The sequence below is a fragment of the Corticium candelabrum genome, chromosome 1 (assembly GCF_963422355.1).
Source record: "Corticium candelabrum chromosome 1, ooCorCand1.1, whole genome shotgun sequence".
NCBI lineage: Eukaryota > Metazoa > Porifera > Homoscleromorpha > Homosclerophorida > Plakinidae > Corticium > Corticium candelabrum.
In genome coordinates this window covers 11,334,420-11,352,898 of record NC_085085.1, presented here as the reverse complement: position 1 = coordinate 11,352,898, position 18,479 = coordinate 11,334,420, and the positions used below count along the sequence as shown (strand labels likewise).

Sequence of the window (18,479 nt, the reverse complement as noted above, 5' to 3'; positions counted from 1 at the left end):
CAACGACGGGCAAATATTCCACCTACACGTGCTGGAAATAGAACACTAGAATACCTTGTTGCAACATCATCAGTAATTGACGATTTGTAGACAAGGAAGTCTACTAGGTTGTGCTAAAGCACGCTCACTCTATAATTAGTCTAGAGCTAATTGGAAGAACTGTCGTTGTGGATTGAGTTAGCGACCTGAAGGCGTGTAAACAGACTTTCCGACGACCTTTTTACAATGTTGATGTTCGCAAATCGTAGGGTGAAACAGATATGTTTACTGCAACAACACATGACAAAACAGTCGATTTATGTTTACTACTACCAGCGCATGGTATCCGTGTGTCCACTCGTAGTTGAAAAATGTTACTGATTTTGGCCTACTGCTTCAGCAAATCGTTTCAGAACGCGCCTGTCACAACATAAATGTTTTCTCGTCACTGACTGTCAGATCTACAAAGACGCGGAGCGAATGCTTTGCTTCCTGGAAGTGTCAAATCACACATGTACACGGAACTCTTCCTGTAAGATAACCGTGTCGATAAAAGTCGTCTGTTCGATTCTGGAAGTGTACTACTGCTGCGGTGCAATTGCGTCATAGATCTGGCTCCATCGCGTGACAGGCTAGGCTACGCGTCGTGCCGACACAGGCATTTATTTATGAGCGATGTTTTGGCGGTTGGTTCGTTACGTTTTCACAACTCGTTGATTCGCCTAGCGGCTGATTATTGACGTTGACGTGCTTTGTTTGTCTCCAATTGCGTGGGCGCGGTGACAACAAGCGCTAACGTGCGCTACGTCCATAGCTAGCCGTCAGAGTCGTTGTGCGTGGAGAGATGATTCGCTTAGCAGTTGTCTAGATCCAATGTACGAGTGACAGAACGACCGAAGCTATCCGGGCCTTACAGAGGGACGTAGGTGTTGCAACGATATGGAACACGGCGTCGTCCAGAAGCGTTTTTCGTTTGCGAGCGAATTGGAGCAGTATCAGTACATGATCGATCGCTCTGCAAGACGCCTGGACGCTCTGCGCTCCCTCGACACGACGACCAGCACGACAGTCCAGCAGGAAGTGCGAGAATTGGAGGTCGCTCGTCAGTCATTATAACTAGCTATCCATTATGTCATACCGATTGTAATGTAGGCCAAGTTGATACGCCTTTTCGGTCGTCAGTTGGCTCTCCTCAACAGCATCGGTAGCGAGTCTCTAGATACGGACTTCGAGCTGCAGCAGTATCCCAAGTTTCGGCTCTGGCTGGAGGTGGTCGGCTTGCAGCAAAAGACCATTGAGGTATGAGTCATCAAGATGATTGCTTTAGCAGATGCTGTATCATGTGACTCCGACTCGATGACTGCAGATGCTTATGTTGCACGACCTTGATGTGCGTTCGCTGAAGAACATGTGCAGGCAGCAGGTGGAGGAGATTATTAGCAAATGTGGAGGCGACGAGGAGGACAGACGATGTCTTGTGACTGCACTCGAAAAGCTCAAAATGTACAGTGGTAAGACTCAATCTTTTGCTCATACTCGATTTTCTTAGTCTTGAATCAACTCGTCAAGTTGACGTCACGTTGTGGGGTGGGAGTGTTATTGTACAGTGTGTTGAATGTGTATCTAGAAATTGAATGCATAGAGGGTTAGAACACGGGTTTGAATATCAGTAAAATTTCCTGTTTTCTTTATGTCACTAGAATGTTTTGATGTGTGATGCTATGACATTGCAAAATTTGATCTTGGAGTTTAGATGGCATTTAGGTACCATAGACTTCACTGAGCTAGGAACTAAGAACTACAACAACTGGTAGTTGTCTAGTTTCCAACTGGTCTGGTTATATTGGGAAGATGGAGGAAGATACTTTAGTTAATGTTTTCAATATTGCACCAGCACTGACCAGATTTATGTAAACGCTTAGTGCTTTATAAAGGTGGACATATTGGCTTAGGATGGATTCTCATTAAGTATGTATAGGTGACAGTTGACACTAATTACAACGATTAGCAGTTTGTTGCCAATACTGAAATCTCCAGTCTCAGTCAGTATGTACACCTTATTGCAGAAATGAGTTGTCTGGTCATGTTGAGACCCTGACTCTAAGATTATAAACTATTGTGACTGAACCAGGCTGGATGTCTAGTGGGTATCTTTAATTAAGACTCTGGCAACATTTTCACGAGTAATATAAACAAATTTAGTAATGGGATGAGCATGTAGAAGGGTGTATTGGAAGCTGTTTATATTGGGAAGGCCAAAATGCTCTCAGGATGTTGTTTTATTCTATGGTGCAAACTGGGAAGGGATCTTTACACTGATTGCCAGCGTATTACAAAGGTTAAAGGAGCACTTCACCAACATGCAACTGTTGACTGTGCCCTCGGCTGATAATCGTTTCTGGTCACACATCAAGTTGGGAAGTTTGGTGCAATCTGAGAGCAAACTTGATAGAGGAGCCTTATGATAAGCTTAGAAAACAAAAACATAGAGGCGGATTTCCAAATAACATCCAGTAAGTGTAGGTTTTGTTTCACTGCTTCATATAGAATTTGATATTTGCTTAGGCGAAAGTAAAACGTGCTTTAGCATCACTAACTCACCTTCAATGTATGGCGAAAAGCACACATACGGCGATGATTCAGCTGTGGAATGAAGTCACTTGGTGTCACGTGATTATGCACAGTGACCACATTTCCACCTTTTTTGCATCAAGCAAGCAATTTTGTACTGTACCATGGCCTCCTTTTGTAGAAAGAAACACGGAGGAAAGCATGAAGGACCGAGTAATGGCAAGTCGTTCAAGACGATCCATGTGGAGTCTACCACGTATGAATGACCGAGTCGCTTATGAACTGTACTTGTTCTCTTTCACTGTCAGAGTCGCCTGAAGCATCTAGACCCGTTTCTTGTATACACTATTAGCTAGCCTTGGAAAGCGAGACCAAACCAGTGCGCTGCGCAGCACAACAAGCGTTCAGTCCAAGAGCCCCAGAGGACCTTAAATCTTATGAAATCAGTTAGAGATGCTTCAATTGCAGCTGTATTTGTTGACGAGAGATGATGACTTTTTCACAGGGTCTTGCTGTTCCATCCTAAGTTGGATGGCAAATCTCTTCCTCCAATAGTCCAATAATTTTGGGGCATTTGGTTTGCCCTCGTCAATTGACTGAACTGCATGATAGATGTTGCAGATATTGAAAATCTTTTACTCCCCATCTTCCAATGTGCTCGAAGCCACGGGTATCATTTTCACATCATGTCTGTCTATTTGTCTGTCTGTCTGTCTGTCTGTCTGTCTGTCTCTGTCTGTCCCTCTCACTGATGTGGATAAGTACTTTCATGTGCATGCATGACGTACACTTGTGTTGTGTTTGTTTACTTGTTTGTTTGGTTGTTTGTTTGTTTATTTTATTGTTTGTGCATGCATGATGTACACTTGTGTTTGTGTACTTGTTTGTTTGTTTGTTATCTTTGTGTCTGTTTGTGTGTTTATGAGCATATGCTTGTGTGGTCAGTGTGTGCCTTTGGGTTTAAGTTTGTGTAATATTTACAATCTTTGTTTACAGAAACATTAGAACGCGGTGACACTACAACAGGAAAAGAGATTCTGTACTGGGACTCGTATAGAAACACTGACGGTGGTATGATGATATAAAAACTTGTTCACAAGTGCATCTAGTGACTGATTACAAATTGTTGTTAGTTCGATCTGCGGTGAGTCGTCTAATGAGCTACCAGAACTCTATAGAAGTTAGTCCACCTTGTAGCCCAGGTGTGGTTTCAAAGTCACCTCCTGGAACAAGAAGGCAGCAGAATTCACCATCACCAATGCCGACCAATCGAACTCATTCACCAACTCCACCATATTCAGGGAGTGCGTCTACTACACCTGTTAGTAGCACGCCACCATCCACTCCAGGATCCACTCGGCATTTTCTTATCACATTGGGATCGTCGGGACCAACACGAAGAGCTCGGTCACAGGATGATCGTTTTATGAACAGCACATCTAGTGCTAGCGTCAGTAAATCGGGATCGGCTAGTAATCTTGTATTTAGAACAGAGAGAGGCTCAATGGAAAGACGCAGGAACAGAAGTTGTGATGCATTACTGGAAACGAGTGTTCGAAATACAGTAGAAAGTGGTTCTATTTGCTCAACGACAAGTAGAACGACTGACAAACAAAGCAAGTCAAAAATAAAGTCGTTTGCAAAGAAGGTGGCGAGTCTAAAAAGAAGTGATCCGGTTTATACTGTGAAAGGCTTACTGGAAGGTGATTTGCAAATTAATTAGGTTATTTTGACTAGTAACATATTTGTTTATAATCTGGCTGGTTAGTTTGTTAACAAGCTTGCTATTCTCTTTCACATAAATTACCTATTAACAGTTGTCAGAAATCACCAAGTTACTGATACTTATACTGCACAATACTTGGATGGCTTTGGTAGATTTGGGGCTTGTTTTGACTTTTCTAAGTAGCCGAAGTCTTTGTGTATATGACAAGCTGGAAATGTATAGAAAGACTAAATACTGAGACATTGTCATGTTGTTGATAATAACATTCGAGATGAAATGTTGTAGGAGAATTTATTTTGGCAAATTGGCAGTTTTATGAGTTGCCACCATCATAATTCTGCTTACATTTTTGCCATGCGAAGTCAACGTGACATCATCAACCAGATGGTCTAGCTGTCTTGACAATGTACCTGAAGAATATGAGGTGAAACAAACACACTTGCATTGTACCAGCATGGTGCAAGCAAGATAACAGAAAATGACAATGGAAAGGAAAGCTCAAGAAAACCGTACATATGAGAATACATTAGCTATTGGGGACAGGGCACAAAGATAGGGAAATATCCTGCTGAAGTCAAGCCTACGTGTGTGTTTTGCCACTTTTCTCAAGTGTGGAAAAGGTGTCCAAAGCAAAAGCTAGAAGATAACGAAATGTAATAGTCTAGGATATGGAATCATCAATTGAAAAGCTGCCAATATGTTTTCTTTGAAGAAAAAATATCAAAATTGATTCTTGCCAATGTTTTGTCTTATGCAGCATTTTACTTTCGATAATCAATGGTTATACCTGTTTATCTAATATACTCTATTGTCTGAAGTGGAGTGATGGTGCCATCTAGGGAAACATGTTATGTTATGGTTTAGAGTATGCTGCCTAATGGTCTTAAAGGTGGTACCTTTGAAGCCTTTGGTGAAATGAATTTTAGTTCAGACATATAATAACACAGACACACAAGCACGAACACAAAACTCTTCTTCATGTAATGTGTTGCTGGTGTTGCTAGAAGATGCATTCCCACTTCCGTCGTCTCCTGTTGGAATGAGACATTCTATTGAACACAGGTAAGAATACCACTTATCAGAATCTATATGACACGCTGCTGGTGTAATGACATAATTAACCTGTGTTTACTGTTTGTAATTTTAGATTCAGAAGTAAGATGTTCTTGGGAAGTCAGGAATGTGATTTTTGTCACAAGGTAATGGTTCGAGGAAAGAAATGCTCTGAATGCAAGTAAGGCATAGTCTGTGAATTCATATAGAACTAGTTAGAGAATACATGTACCTAATGACATGACTCTGCTTTGCATCTGTATTTTGCAAACAACCTCGATGGGCTGGCTAGTGTTGTTTAGTATACGTTGTTGTACATAATGTTGAATTAGGATTTGTATCATTGTTATGTTTAGACCACACCTTTTAGAGAGGTAACTTGTATGAAACGCTGTGAATCGGATTAATTATTTGTATAATGATGATCTGCTTTGCCAGTTGTACCAGAATTATTAGATCGAAGAATATAGCTTTTACACAACGTCGTAGTGTTAAGTCTATTTTCTAAAATAGTTATGACAAGTCGACTCTAGACAACCAGTCATAGCTAGATACGAGCTCAGTTTTAAGTTTAAGATTCGCGCAGCTACAATGATTTAATTAAATATTTTTAAAATTTTATCTTACTAGACATTTTTACTGCCATTTAATTAATAGTGTTTCTTTACCATCTGATTTATATTTGTTTTGCACGTGAAAGATTGAATGTGCAACGATACAGTGTGTTCTACTATTGCCTTACAATCCAAAATTGTCAGTGTCTGTCGTGTCTATGGCCACTGACAATTGCAACCATTATGATGTGCTACTATCTGTTTGTGTTAGGTTTAAATGTCATAAGAAATGTGAGCGCCACGTCCCGTCATCTTGCGGTCTTCCCGCTGGTTATGAAAAGTTTTTCAAGATGCAGATTCTGCAGAGTGAGCCATTTTCTGGAACTCATTTTAGTCAAAGACAGTCTCCTAAACTTGGTTGTCACTCTCCCGTAACGAAGCATACTGAGAAGAAGCGGACTATTTCATCAATTTCGTCACCAATTGCTGCTGTGAATTACGAAGAGCCTAAGTCTACTTTACCAAGCAGTCTCAGTCACAGCGATTTGCTGGATAGAATTCATGACAACTCGCGGTTGTCACCACAAACGGCGAGGAGATACCCACAGACTTCGGGTAGTTCGTCGACACCGCCTTCACCATTGTCTCCGATTTCTTATTCCTCCTCGTCTCCAAACTCGCCAATGATTGCTGTAGGAGATCTACAGACAACACAAAGGGAGTTACAGCCAATGCCTTTTCGTTTTCCAAGTGAGTTACTCTTATTGTTTTACAGAGTGCAGTAAAAAAATTGAGAGTATGGACTTAAACGAAATAGGATAAAACGTCACTCGACAACTGAAATTTGTGGTAGTGTTTGATACTGTAGGAGTCATGAATGTTATAGGAATATAGGTAGTAAGGACGTGTGCTTGTTTGGGAGAAACTGGAGAAGAAAGAGGGAGAGAGGAGTGCAGTAGATGGCATGTATAGTCAAATAGAAGTCCTTCAGGTCATTCGACATCGACCAGAAGGTCAGTTGTAAAGATGCACTACAAGGAGGCTTAGGGCCAGCACTGACAGTCCACCTGGAGCTTGGCCAGATTCATCCAGGGGCACTGACAATGGCACAGCTCTGGGACTGGACACCAAGGCCCACACGTACCTGTCTACTGCAAGATGTTACTTACACACTGCCAAGCCAGCAGTCCTGTCCACCCCAGTCGATGGCTAGGTACTTATTTATACACCTGAGTCGAGAGAAGCAATTGTGTTAAGTTCCTTGCCTAAGGGAATTACTCCTGTGCTCGTCTCATACTTGAACCTGCGACTTCATGGTCCCAAATGTTTCTATTCTCTAAATACAACTCTAACCAATTGAGGTACAGACACCACAGATGGCATTTATAGACAAGTAAAAGAGCAGTTACTGGTACGGAACAACGTCTCTTAAAATGGATTTTGTTGGCTACCTGCTACCTCTTTTTATTTATTGAGATTGTTTATTTGTCACAAACACCAGATAAGAACAAATTGTTGCCAATTTGTCACTGAGAGACTCAAACTCCATTCTTGTCAAAGTGAGGAAAGAATTTGGAGATGACAGAGTTAGAGTTTAAAGTTTAGTCAACACATTTGCTATTTTGGAGTCTACTCAACAATATGCCGTTGATATGTTTGGACCCGTAAGTCACACAAGGAACGTAATTACGTAACAGCAATCAATAGCAGACAACTATGTCTATTGGAAGTCGTACCAATGCTGGATAATGATCAATGCAGAGTTTTTCTCGTTAACTCCAAACTTGCTAACAGGCTATTCAATTCATTTCAAGGCTTTCTAAGTTGTGATCGAATGCATCGGGTGGAGGGTAGTTTGCCCAGACATCTCTGCAACAGGCCACACTCCGTACAATTTGTCTTGGGACATCCTGCAGCATGTAGCAGGATTAACATGGTATCAGGTGATGTTGAGGGCATGACCTGTGTTTATGCATTTTAATTTTTCACACAGCAATTTGAGTGAGAGCTGAGCAATGTGCAGTAGAACCTCGCTAATCCATACAACTTCACTAATGCCAAGCCCTGTTTGGATTAGTGAAGTTGATCGATCACCAAAAATGCCAAAATGCGTAGCCTCGGAGGTCCAGCCCAGACCTTGCCTCGGACACTCAGACTATTGGCACATTTATGTATCTCTACACACATGTCATGTTTGTGGTAAAGGACACTGCTGCAACGACTACATGTACTTCTAAATAACGTGACAGTCAGGTTTAAACAGTCAGATTTGTCCGTTTGCTGAAAACTAGATAACCGCAACCCAGATCAGGCTGCCCAATAGGATCTGTGTATGCAAGGCTAAGGTAATTCGGATTAGTGAGGATTCGGATTAGCAAGGTTTGAATTAGCACAGTTTGAATTAACGAGGTACGACTGTACGTGCCAACGAGACTCAAGAGTTATAACTCGAGTCCTAGGTGGCCCATCGTCGAAATAGGACTGCGAAGATGTCTAACTAACACTCTTAGATAAGAAATTGAACACACAAAATGGAAAAGGTATCTTTCATCCGGTCTGTTTAGTTTCAAGTGTACTCGATGCAGAGATGTTAGTCTTATGAGTAAACTTGTAGTAAGAATACAGTAAAGATATCACAGTCGATATTTAGTATAGATGGTCGTGACAGTAGTGAGTACTTTCATTAACACATTACGTGCATGTACATTAAGGTCTGGCTGGCATCATAAGGTTGGCTTATGCCACATTTTGGCACTTATGACGAAACATTGTCGTCTACATGTGATATATGCTACAGTAGTAATTCTGTGAAGACATTGCAGTGGATACTGAGTAGGTGCCAGTTACAAGTCGCGATGTATTTATACCCGTTTTATGAATTTAGGTGTTTCGGCTACTACAGATGACTTACTTGGAGATAAGTTTCAAATTCCTCAGCTACTTGTTCATCGGCCATTGTTGGCACAATCCAAAAATGCACACTCTCGATCGGTCGACCAACTGGATGGTGTAGAAACAAACAAGGAAACGAGCGAAGAGGTCAACGCTCAAGAGCAGCAGCAACACAACACTCTAGAAACCGAAGAGCTGGAGCACACGTTACAAAACAAGTCCGACATACAGGTAGTGCTAATGTTAATGATTTGTTTAAAGGAACACTTCACCGGTCTCCGCATCTCTGACTCCACCCTCGGAGCTAAACGTTTCTGGTCACACATCAAGTTGGGAAGTTTGGCGCTATCTCAGAGCAAACTTGATAGCAGAGCATTATGCTAACGTTAGAAAACAAAATCGTACAAGGCATTTTTCAAATAACGTCCACTAAGTGTAGGTTTTGTTTTACCGCTTTGTCTAGACTTTGATATTTGCTTAGGCGAAAGTAAAACGTGCTTTAGCATCACTGACTCACCTTCAATCGACATTGAAAAGCACACATAGGGCAATGGTTTGGCTGTAAGATGAAGGCACGTTGTGTCACATTATTATGTACAGTGAAAGACGTTTCCGTGTGTTTTCTCATCACGCAAGCCCTTTTGTACTGTAGTATGGCCTCCATTTGTAGAAAGAAACACGGGGAAAGTGCGAAAGACTGAGCGATTGCAAGTCGTTCAAGATGATCATGTGGAGTCTGCAACGTACGAACGACTGAGTTGCTTATGAACTGTAACTTGTTCTCCTTCACTGTCAGAGTTGCCTGAAGTGTCTAGACCCGTCTCTTGTGTACTCTAGTAGTTGGCCTCGGAAAGCAAGACCAAAACAATGCGCCGCGCAACACAGCAAGCGTTTGTCAATCGGTGAAGTGTTCTTTTAATCATTTGTATCACAGTCATCCAGTCTATTGTCACTGATTGATTGCTTGTTGTTTGCTATGGTTAGAACTATAAGTACGGTCTTGTTTGTGTATACTGATCACTACTACTGCCGACGTATTGAAGTTGGCCCTATGGATAATTGGAATAACTATTAATCATAAAGCAGGGTTCTGCCCACGATGGTCGGAGGTGGTCGGGCCCAACCATCACTTGACAAACACTGATCATCACTCCACATGTTCCAACCACCACTATACATTTTAGCTAGTGTTTAACTTGCTCTAAGCTAATGAGCATTGGAAGGTGAGCAGTTTGTTGAAAGGTGAGTACTTTGTTCATACCATGACACAGCAGCAGACCCACCCTGCTATGATACAACCTACGATCTATTGCTCAGGGAACTAAGGTGGTGGTAAGATCCAAGACAGCAGTGTGCATGTCAGCGATGAGTATATCCTAAGCACGCTGTGATGGAGCCAGTCAAAGTAATCTTCAGTGGTTTTTGATAAACTGGCTGTTCAGAACTTGCAGCTGGTGCATGGATGACAGACAACGTAAAACTTCCAACTGTAGACAGAAGCTGCAGTTTCTTAGTCTTCTCATTCAGATCATGGACCATCAGCAGTGTGATACATTCTGTTTGGTCCTGTTTTGCGATGATGCTTGATTGTCGGGGCGTTTGCTCTACTTCTCTCTCTCTACATCTGAAATAAACCACGCCCCTTAATGCAGAGATACCCGACCACCGAATTGAAAATCATGGGCAGAACACTGATAAAGACAACATGAAATGCTAGGGAATGTAAGATGTCATTATAATGAGCTGTAGTGCAGCGGTTGTTGCATGCATTATAACATAACTTTTTAATACTCAAACGCAAGAGTGTCGTTGTCTAAATGTTGAACCAATTTGTGGGATACGTTGGGATGTGAGTGTCTGTAGGAGGAAACTTGTTTATACGAGTGCAAAGTAATCTTTCTTGCAGGATCAAGAGGAGGATGCCGATGGCAATTACACAGAAAGCTACGACACGTTTGTGGCCGATTGTGTAGACTCGTACAACAGCGAAGTGTCGGCGGAGTCACCACTGGATGCGTTCAGAATGTCTAACAGTAGAGTGAGTGCCGCTAACATTCACATTTTTATATATTTAAATTTTCGTTTATTTGTGGGGTACTGTAGCTACATCGTGGTAGTCTGCTATCCGAGTGGGAGATTCCGTACAATGAGTTGAAATTTGACCGACTAATAGCCAAAGGCAAAATGGGGGATGTCTACCGGTATGTGTCTCGGTTGCTGTTCTTTGATGGTTGTAACTGAGAAGATTATTAGGGCGAAATGGCATGGCGACGTGTGCGTGAAGATGGTACCGTGGACTAATCCCACAAATGAGCAACTTGCCCAGTTCAAATTTGAGGTAAGTGTGGGTAGCTAGTTGGGTTTACTAGGAGATCGTACTGATGGTATATAGTGTACGAGCTGAAAGGACTGAGAGTCGTTTTGACCGTGAAGTACAAACCAATCGGTCTTTGAGGACAGTACACGTACATGCTGTACAGCTGGCTTGGGTTGCCATTCTCGTTTAATAATACTGTCTGTCGCTTTTATAGACAGACATACGTTTATGATTTACGTTTTTTCAAGAGTTTTGGATGGATACTATTGACTACATGTAATGGGTCTAAGAAAGTTAGAATTTGTCGTAATTTAGCATTGCGGTCTTGAAGAAATATGCTACATACCGAATACCGCAAGCTGTTATGTAGATACAGTCAACCCTCGATATAACGACATACTTGGGACCGGCCAGCCAGGTTCATGTGCAGCCATGTAGGCAGATAAAGTGTCGTAGCAGTTGTCGCCTTCACGGATACACTGTGTGACCTGGATGTCTGTAAATCGAGGGAGATTTCTCTACTCCTATGCATCTTTGTACTCTCGTGTGTATGTCAGTGTCGTTATATCGAGTGTCATTATATCAAGAGGCGAAGTACCATGTTTTGTATGCATGCACTTTTGTCCCACCCTATCTACGTCATTATATCATGCCATGGTGTTGTTATATCAAGAGTTGACTGTATGCATTTTAGCACTGCTTATACGTACAGGTTACAATACTTCGTGGTAAACCGTGGCAGCGAGTCTCCATCTTGTCTCAGTGATTTATTGTGATGCTGTTCTCAACCATTACTTTTTTGTCAGTTTCATTTTGCTTTCATAGTTTGCCAGTTGGAATAACTTGACTTCCGTCCCATGTAAATTATGGTTCTGTTAAGTGATAGATTCGGTACATGTAGCTCTCTACAAAATGCATGTGGGTAAATCGTCTACATTGCGATATACAGGCCTTCGGGCCATGTAAGCTGCAAGGGTACAGCCAAACCTGATTATTCAATTTGTTCATAAGTCGTTACCGGAATCATGTAGGCTGTTGTTGTTTGTCCAAAACTTGTACGTCTAGGCAACACTTTGCAGACACAGAGACATGGTACTTGATTAATATTTTAGGTGAATGTTGTAGTAGCTCACAAACTTATGTGTACTGGTCCAGTTCTGGTTTCATGTGAGTACATTGATTGTTGGTAGTATAGTTGTGTTTTTGCATTGTGATGTTGACGGTGTAAAATACTTTATGTATTGCTCTTCTTGCTCTGTGTGTTTTTTGCACATCTCTATCGTACACTGTAACAGAATGTGGACTGTACTATAATGTGATGTACATAGGTAACTATTTTGAAGAAGACTCGTCACGAGAACGTTGTCCTCTTTATGGGTGCTTGTCTCACGCCGCCGCATCTCGCTATTGTTACAAGGTTGGCTGTTTTGTTTGTCTGTGTGTCCGTCAGTGTGCACACAAACTGTCGTTATAGTGGCTTTTGCTCTGCATGAATTCAGAGATGCTTTTGTACTTTGTAAGTTAGACCTAATTCGTGATTGTCTCGAAACAAGTTGGGCGTAGTTTTGTGTTCAGCATGCAATGCACTGTGCATCAGGATGCCAGCTAGCTGCAGGTACATTTTATAGTAAATTTTGTATTTGTAACTGCTGATGGAGTCCGGACAGGCTCAGAGTGGCAACAAGTTTCACTCTTGATTACCAAGACTGTAGGCAGGTCTCCTAACTCTTTTCGCTAGTGTTAACGCCAAACAAACTTGTCGTGGGGCTTTGCTCATGATTCGATTGTTGACACTGTCGTGTCGTTTTACTGTAAAACCATGTGTTCTCCCAGCTGTTAGCCTGTAGTCTAACGACATGCTGAATTGAATTCAAAAAGTGTGCACATATGTGCCATTGTGGTATGGCGTGAGTTACCCTGCTGTCTTTTGTGTGTTGATTTGCTTAGCTATGTAAACGGATGCCACTATCCTTGGATACCGGCATTCTTATTGATTCAATTACCAAAATTCGTTTCGTTACAGTTTCATTCACGGCGAGACATTGTATCGTCTCATCCACGACAACGAAGAGCATTTCACTTCAGACAGCGTACTTCGTGTTGCCATGGAAATAGTCAGGGTAAGATCAACAGATCAAGTTTTCGCTGAAGACATCCTTTCGGCACACTTCTTGTGTTTGATAGGGAATGGGGTATTTACATGCGAGGAGCATTGTTCACAAAGATTTGAGATCGAAAAACGTATTTTTGGAAAAAGGACGAGTTGTCATCACAGATTTCGGCTTGTCGCCTGTTATGCATACAGAAAAGGCAAAAAGGTGTGTGTGCCATTGAAATGTGTGATGCTGGAATTGTAACGTTTCGTGTGTCTAGTCGTCCTGGCTACCTCCGAATTCCTCGTGGTCGTCTGTGTTACCTCCCACCAGAGATCGTAGTGTTACTCAAGCCGACTCCGAGAGGTCTGAATTGTTTCTGGAGGTCTCGAGCATCGGACGTGTTCGCATTCGGGTATGGAATTTTGTATACTGTGTAGCCTTCGTCTGAGAGTATATGATCGTGTGTAGTGTGCTTTGGTACGAGCTTTTGGCGGGAAAATGGCCATACTCGAGACAGAGAGCAGAACGGACGATATATCAGATTGGAGCATGTCTGAAACCTTCGCTGTCTGCCTTGTCGATTACGCAGTCAACTAAGGTACACGCCGATTGTTTTATACGGTTACATTCTGTGACGCTTGTCTGGTTGTAGAACCTATTCGCGAAATGTTGGGCACAGGACCCGAAGAAGCGGCCGACGTTTAGTGATTTGTACCTACTCATGGACAAGCTACCAAAAAAGCGACTGCAGAGGAGTCCTTCGTACCCAACCAGACTCCCCCAATCCCATACAGATATATCTTTTTAGTGTCAAATATTATATCAACTTGTCAAATCACAAACTCGTGTATCCCTCCCTCCCTTGTGCAGGCCAAATCGTGGCTTGCGGTTGCCTTCTTATCCAGTAGTTTATCGACACGAAATCAAATGTTTTGTACTAAGTTAGCCTAGACGAGTAGACTGCAACAGAGTATCACACTCTGTAAACTGTATTTTGACTTGATGAGAAGTCTGGAAATATTTAATTTGCAATATTCTATAGCTACTGATAGAGACTGGTAGAGCAAGCTCTCTAACATTTCTGTGATATCGACCTTTTAATTGATTAATTAATTAATATTCAATTGTGCTTACTTGTGAGAGTTTGCTTCAACACCACGTAGGTTACCAACTGCTGCCTCTCTGGTCGAGAAAACAAATCGCCTAATAATGCTTTCTTCTGGTCCATTCTGGAGGTGCCTTTAGTACTGGCATACAACCTCCAAAGCTAACCAGTTTGCATGGATATCCGAGCCTCTGCATCCTCATCTGACAACTGAACAGCACGTGCAGGTAGCTGGCAGCTCCGGTAAACAAATGCCACCAGGCGTGCAGTTGAGTTGCCGGTTTCAGTGGCCACCAGACCAAGTCTCGGAAGTGTCGTACACTAGGGCAGAGCTGTACCTCTGTAACCCACAAGGAAATGGCAATCACATATGCCGACAGAGAGATGAAATACAGTCTTCCCGAGCCGCCGAGTTTCTTCATTACTCTAACTGAGTAATATATGAGAAGACAGACAACAATGCTGTAGCAGAGCTCGTGAAACAGAGGCTCCTTGACGGTCAAGTATACCAGCGAGGTGAATATCGGATAGGTGAGTGTCAAAATCAGAGCCGACCAATCTCTCACTCCTTCCTTCGAGTTGCACGTCCAAATGCAATAGAGAAAGCTGCACGCCCCGAACAGCATCGGAAGTTCGTCTAGCATCTGAGAGGTGTACAGCAACGTGGAGTGGAAAGCCCACGAGCCGACACCAACCAGAGTCAGCAGGGCGTAGGCAATGATGTAGCGCAATTCCAGACTCTCGTCTATGGCCTTGACGAGGGAGATGGCGGCGGGCACGATGAATGCGACATTGCTGATTGTATTCCAGAATTCGGCGATGTAGAAGGTCACCACGTAGTTCTTCTCGCACCAGTCCAATGTACTGGTCGGAGAACCCCAGAAACCGACTCCTTTGTCGGGATACGACGGCGGCATTTGTTGTCCACTACACGTGTTTACCGTGCGCATGGGCACAAACATAAGTTAGAGATCATTATGATTAGCGGTTTGCGTAGTTGTCGGTCTCACTCACTAATAAAGTGCTAGATATACGGCTCTGACTCTACCTAGTCTCGCATAGCCAGACCTCTTCCCCGCGGGTCTGGCTACGCGAGACTACTTTACTGTTACCCTAGCATCCGTTCTCGCACCACATTGGCGCGTCAAATCTCTGTTGCAACGACAAGGAGTAGCCTACAGTACTGTACACAGAGCCGTGTACATATACGGTTCTGACTGTATAGACTCGTGTACCCAGTCTTCTCCTCGCGCGCAGCCCACGTGTTCTTTTTGTTCTCCTCAGGATGCGTTTCTGGTGGTACTAGCCTTGTACTCGAACTTCTTCACCCCTGTGTTTGACTCTCTGCAGAAATTTACGAAAACGTTTCACGCAGTAGCTAGTTGTACGGTATCCGTAGGCACCTCGTGTTCGTGAGTTTTCAGACCGTCTACTGAAACGCCGAGTCCTAGCTAGACAATACGTATTTGTTGAAACCCTAGCTGTCAATGGAAGTAAACATGCAAACTTCCTAGTAGTTTAGATTACGTATATAGGCCTGGTATAGGTAGTCGTCGTTTTGCGATCGTGATCAAGACAATTGAAACCTACAGTCTAAGTATGCACTCAGTTCCGTTGTAACGACAGTGGTATGGTATTTACTGACATAGAAATTGATATCAGCAAACATTGACTATCAACAGTGTTAGATGCAGCACAGAGTAGTAAAGGATTGATTATACTGTAGTACTAGGGGACGTGTGAATAGTTGACTGTAGGTGGCATTCAACTCCTGAAGGTGTTTCTTGGTACACACAGCCCCTAGCTACAATACAAAAGGATGGAGCGACAAAAGTTCATGAAGCATTTACGTCGCGGTTCGCTCACTTACACGAATCGTTCTTAGACTCATCTGTAGTCGGACACGGAAACGATTTTTTAAGGTAGGTCCTATCATGAAACGTGGTGGGGAGGAGAAATTGGAGATTTGTGTACACACACACACACACACACACACGCGCACACACACACACACACACACACACTAACACACACACACACACACACACACACACACACACACACACACACACACACACACACACACACACACACACACACACACACACACACACACACACACACACACACACACACACACACACACACACACACACACACACACACACACACACACACACACACACACACACACACACACACACACACACACACACACACACACACACACACACACACACACACACACACACACACACACACACACATCTAGATATATAAACCAAAAGCTCGATGGAGACCCATATAGGACCACGCCCATTTCTGTTGTGCGACTTGGATTAGAAGCCTCGCTACGCTCGGCAATTAAATAGGATTACATTACTGTGTACGTGTTCAGTCAGCTTCAATTCTCGCTTTCCGATGGTAGATGTACATTAGCTAAGCATGTACACATGTGTATACGTACCTCGCTCAGATAAAGTACACTGGACTGTACACATGTACAGTACTGTACTCAAAGCTGTATCTAGAGACTACTCAGAGCCGTCTACGGCTCTGACTGTACTCATAGTCTCGCGTAGCCAGACCCTACCGCTGACGTCATCAGTAAGCATAGCTTGCACTTAGATCGTGTGCAGCCACACGTTGCAAATTGCACATTGCATTTGTACTAGGCGTAGTCGGAAAGACACACTTCCAGTGTAAATCGTTAGGGTGCCAATCAGATAGCTATAGAAATCTACCTTGCATCACACAGGATCCGGAGAGTAAACCGACGTTGACCGGTGTCATTACGGAAATCAGTGGACAACCATCATTTGTGTATACTGCAGCAGCAGCGGCAAAGATCTCATAGGTACGCTTGTCTAACTATGTCTGTAAATACTATCATATGCAATATTATAGTCATTTACTACTATAGTTTTGAAATTAGTTAATTAATTAAATTGCTTTGCTTTTAGCGGTATTGCAGGTGAAGTTCTAAAGAGACACAGGATATTAGAAGAGCATTGTCTAACTTTTAGTCTTGCAAAAACGTCTATGAATATGACGTCTCTAGTATCACGGTTGCTCCTTTCCACAGCTACATTAACTTCTTTTCGGTTATTATCTCTAGTAGATTTGTGAGCTCAGAAGACATCTGGCAAAACACAACAGTAAGTTACGCTGCTAGACGTCTAGGCACCATAGCACATACACTGACGCCTTCCAAAGTTAACTTCCATAGTCTCCAATCCAGTGATTCAATCATGCATCGTTGCATAGTCGGACTGACACAGAAGAGCAGAAACAATAATCATGCTATAAGTTATCTAAATCTCTTCGTTTATGAACTAAAGGTTTACTGTTACATGACCATCTAAAGAGCCCGTAAAGGTAGTTACCGATGAATTGCGCAGAGGAGACGTTCAGACAAAGCAGCCAATCCATAAAACTCCTCTTTCTTTATTTTGCAGTCATCAGAAATGCCGGCAATCTGCCAAGGTTTTTGTCGTTAGACATTAATCAATATTTTGTATAAATTTGCAAGCAATCGACGACCTCCAGTACTTTACCAACGTGCTCTTCTGTAACTCGATACAAGGGAATCGTGTACAAGGCAATCCGGACGTCCTGTGCAAGCAAAACTAAAAGCCACAACAGCTAGCGCTCTCACCACTTTGCTTACCTTGCCTGGCTTGGGACTAGATCCTGGAGGTGAAATTTTAGTGAAGGCTTTTTGATACCATCGATTTCGATTTCGACTAAACAGAACCAACACATGTACAATTGTTCGTTCCTCATCAACACGTAGAAGTGTGAGTGAGTATTATCACCTGATCACGCAATATCGACATATGAACTGAAGAGGAGTCATCTCTACGAGCAGATAGAGCCTGGTGTCAATGTCAACATAGCAATGAATCAACATTTCGATCTACTTTCCAGTTGCTTTTTGTCCGGTGGAAAATTGAACCTACAAGACAGCTTCGATGGAACCATGTACGTCGTAACTTCGTTCGCCATTCAAACAGTTTTCTTGTACGCTTGCCTAGCCATTTGAGTTGCTCAAATTGTAGAAAAGAATTTTGTTCAGTCTGTAGATGCCAAGCTCAGTAGAAAGATACCCTAGGCTAGAGAGAAACAAACTACTTCAACACCCCAAGTAAGGCACTCTAGAGCAATCTGCTTACGTTCTCCTGCA

At 42.7% G+C, this 18,479-nt stretch overlaps 2 protein-coding genes across 2 annotated transcripts; one reads left to right on the top strand and one right to left on the bottom strand.

Annotated features, from left to right (window-relative positions):
• Positions 1-793: 793 nt before the first annotated feature.
• On the top strand, positions 794-14,321 carry LOC134185016 (kinase suppressor of Ras 2-like). Its single transcript, XM_062652801.1, has 18 exons — positions 794-1,074; positions 1,132-1,278; positions 1,346-1,490; positions 3,547-3,621; positions 3,684-4,253; positions 5,281-5,338; positions 5,424-5,510; positions 6,155-6,633; positions 8,768-9,006; positions 10,682-10,813; positions 10,879-10,976; positions 11,029-11,113; positions 12,421-12,509; positions 13,116-13,212; positions 13,277-13,410; positions 13,466-13,600; positions 13,657-13,786; positions 13,841-14,321. The coding sequence occupies exons 1-18, from the start codon at positions 919-921 to the stop codon at positions 13,994-13,996; spliced, it is 3,012 nt and encodes a 1,003-aa protein (XP_062508785.1). The 5' UTR covers positions 794-918; the 3' UTR covers positions 13,997-14,321.
• LOC134185025 (alkaline ceramidase 3-like) lies at positions 14,150-15,287 on the bottom strand. Its single transcript, XM_062652810.1, has one exon. The coding sequence runs from the start codon at positions 15,253-15,255 to the stop codon at positions 14,392-14,394; it is 864 nt and encodes a 287-aa protein (XP_062508794.1). The 5' UTR covers positions 15,256-15,287; the 3' UTR covers positions 14,150-14,391.
• Positions 15,288-18,479: the final 3,192 nt, after the last annotated feature.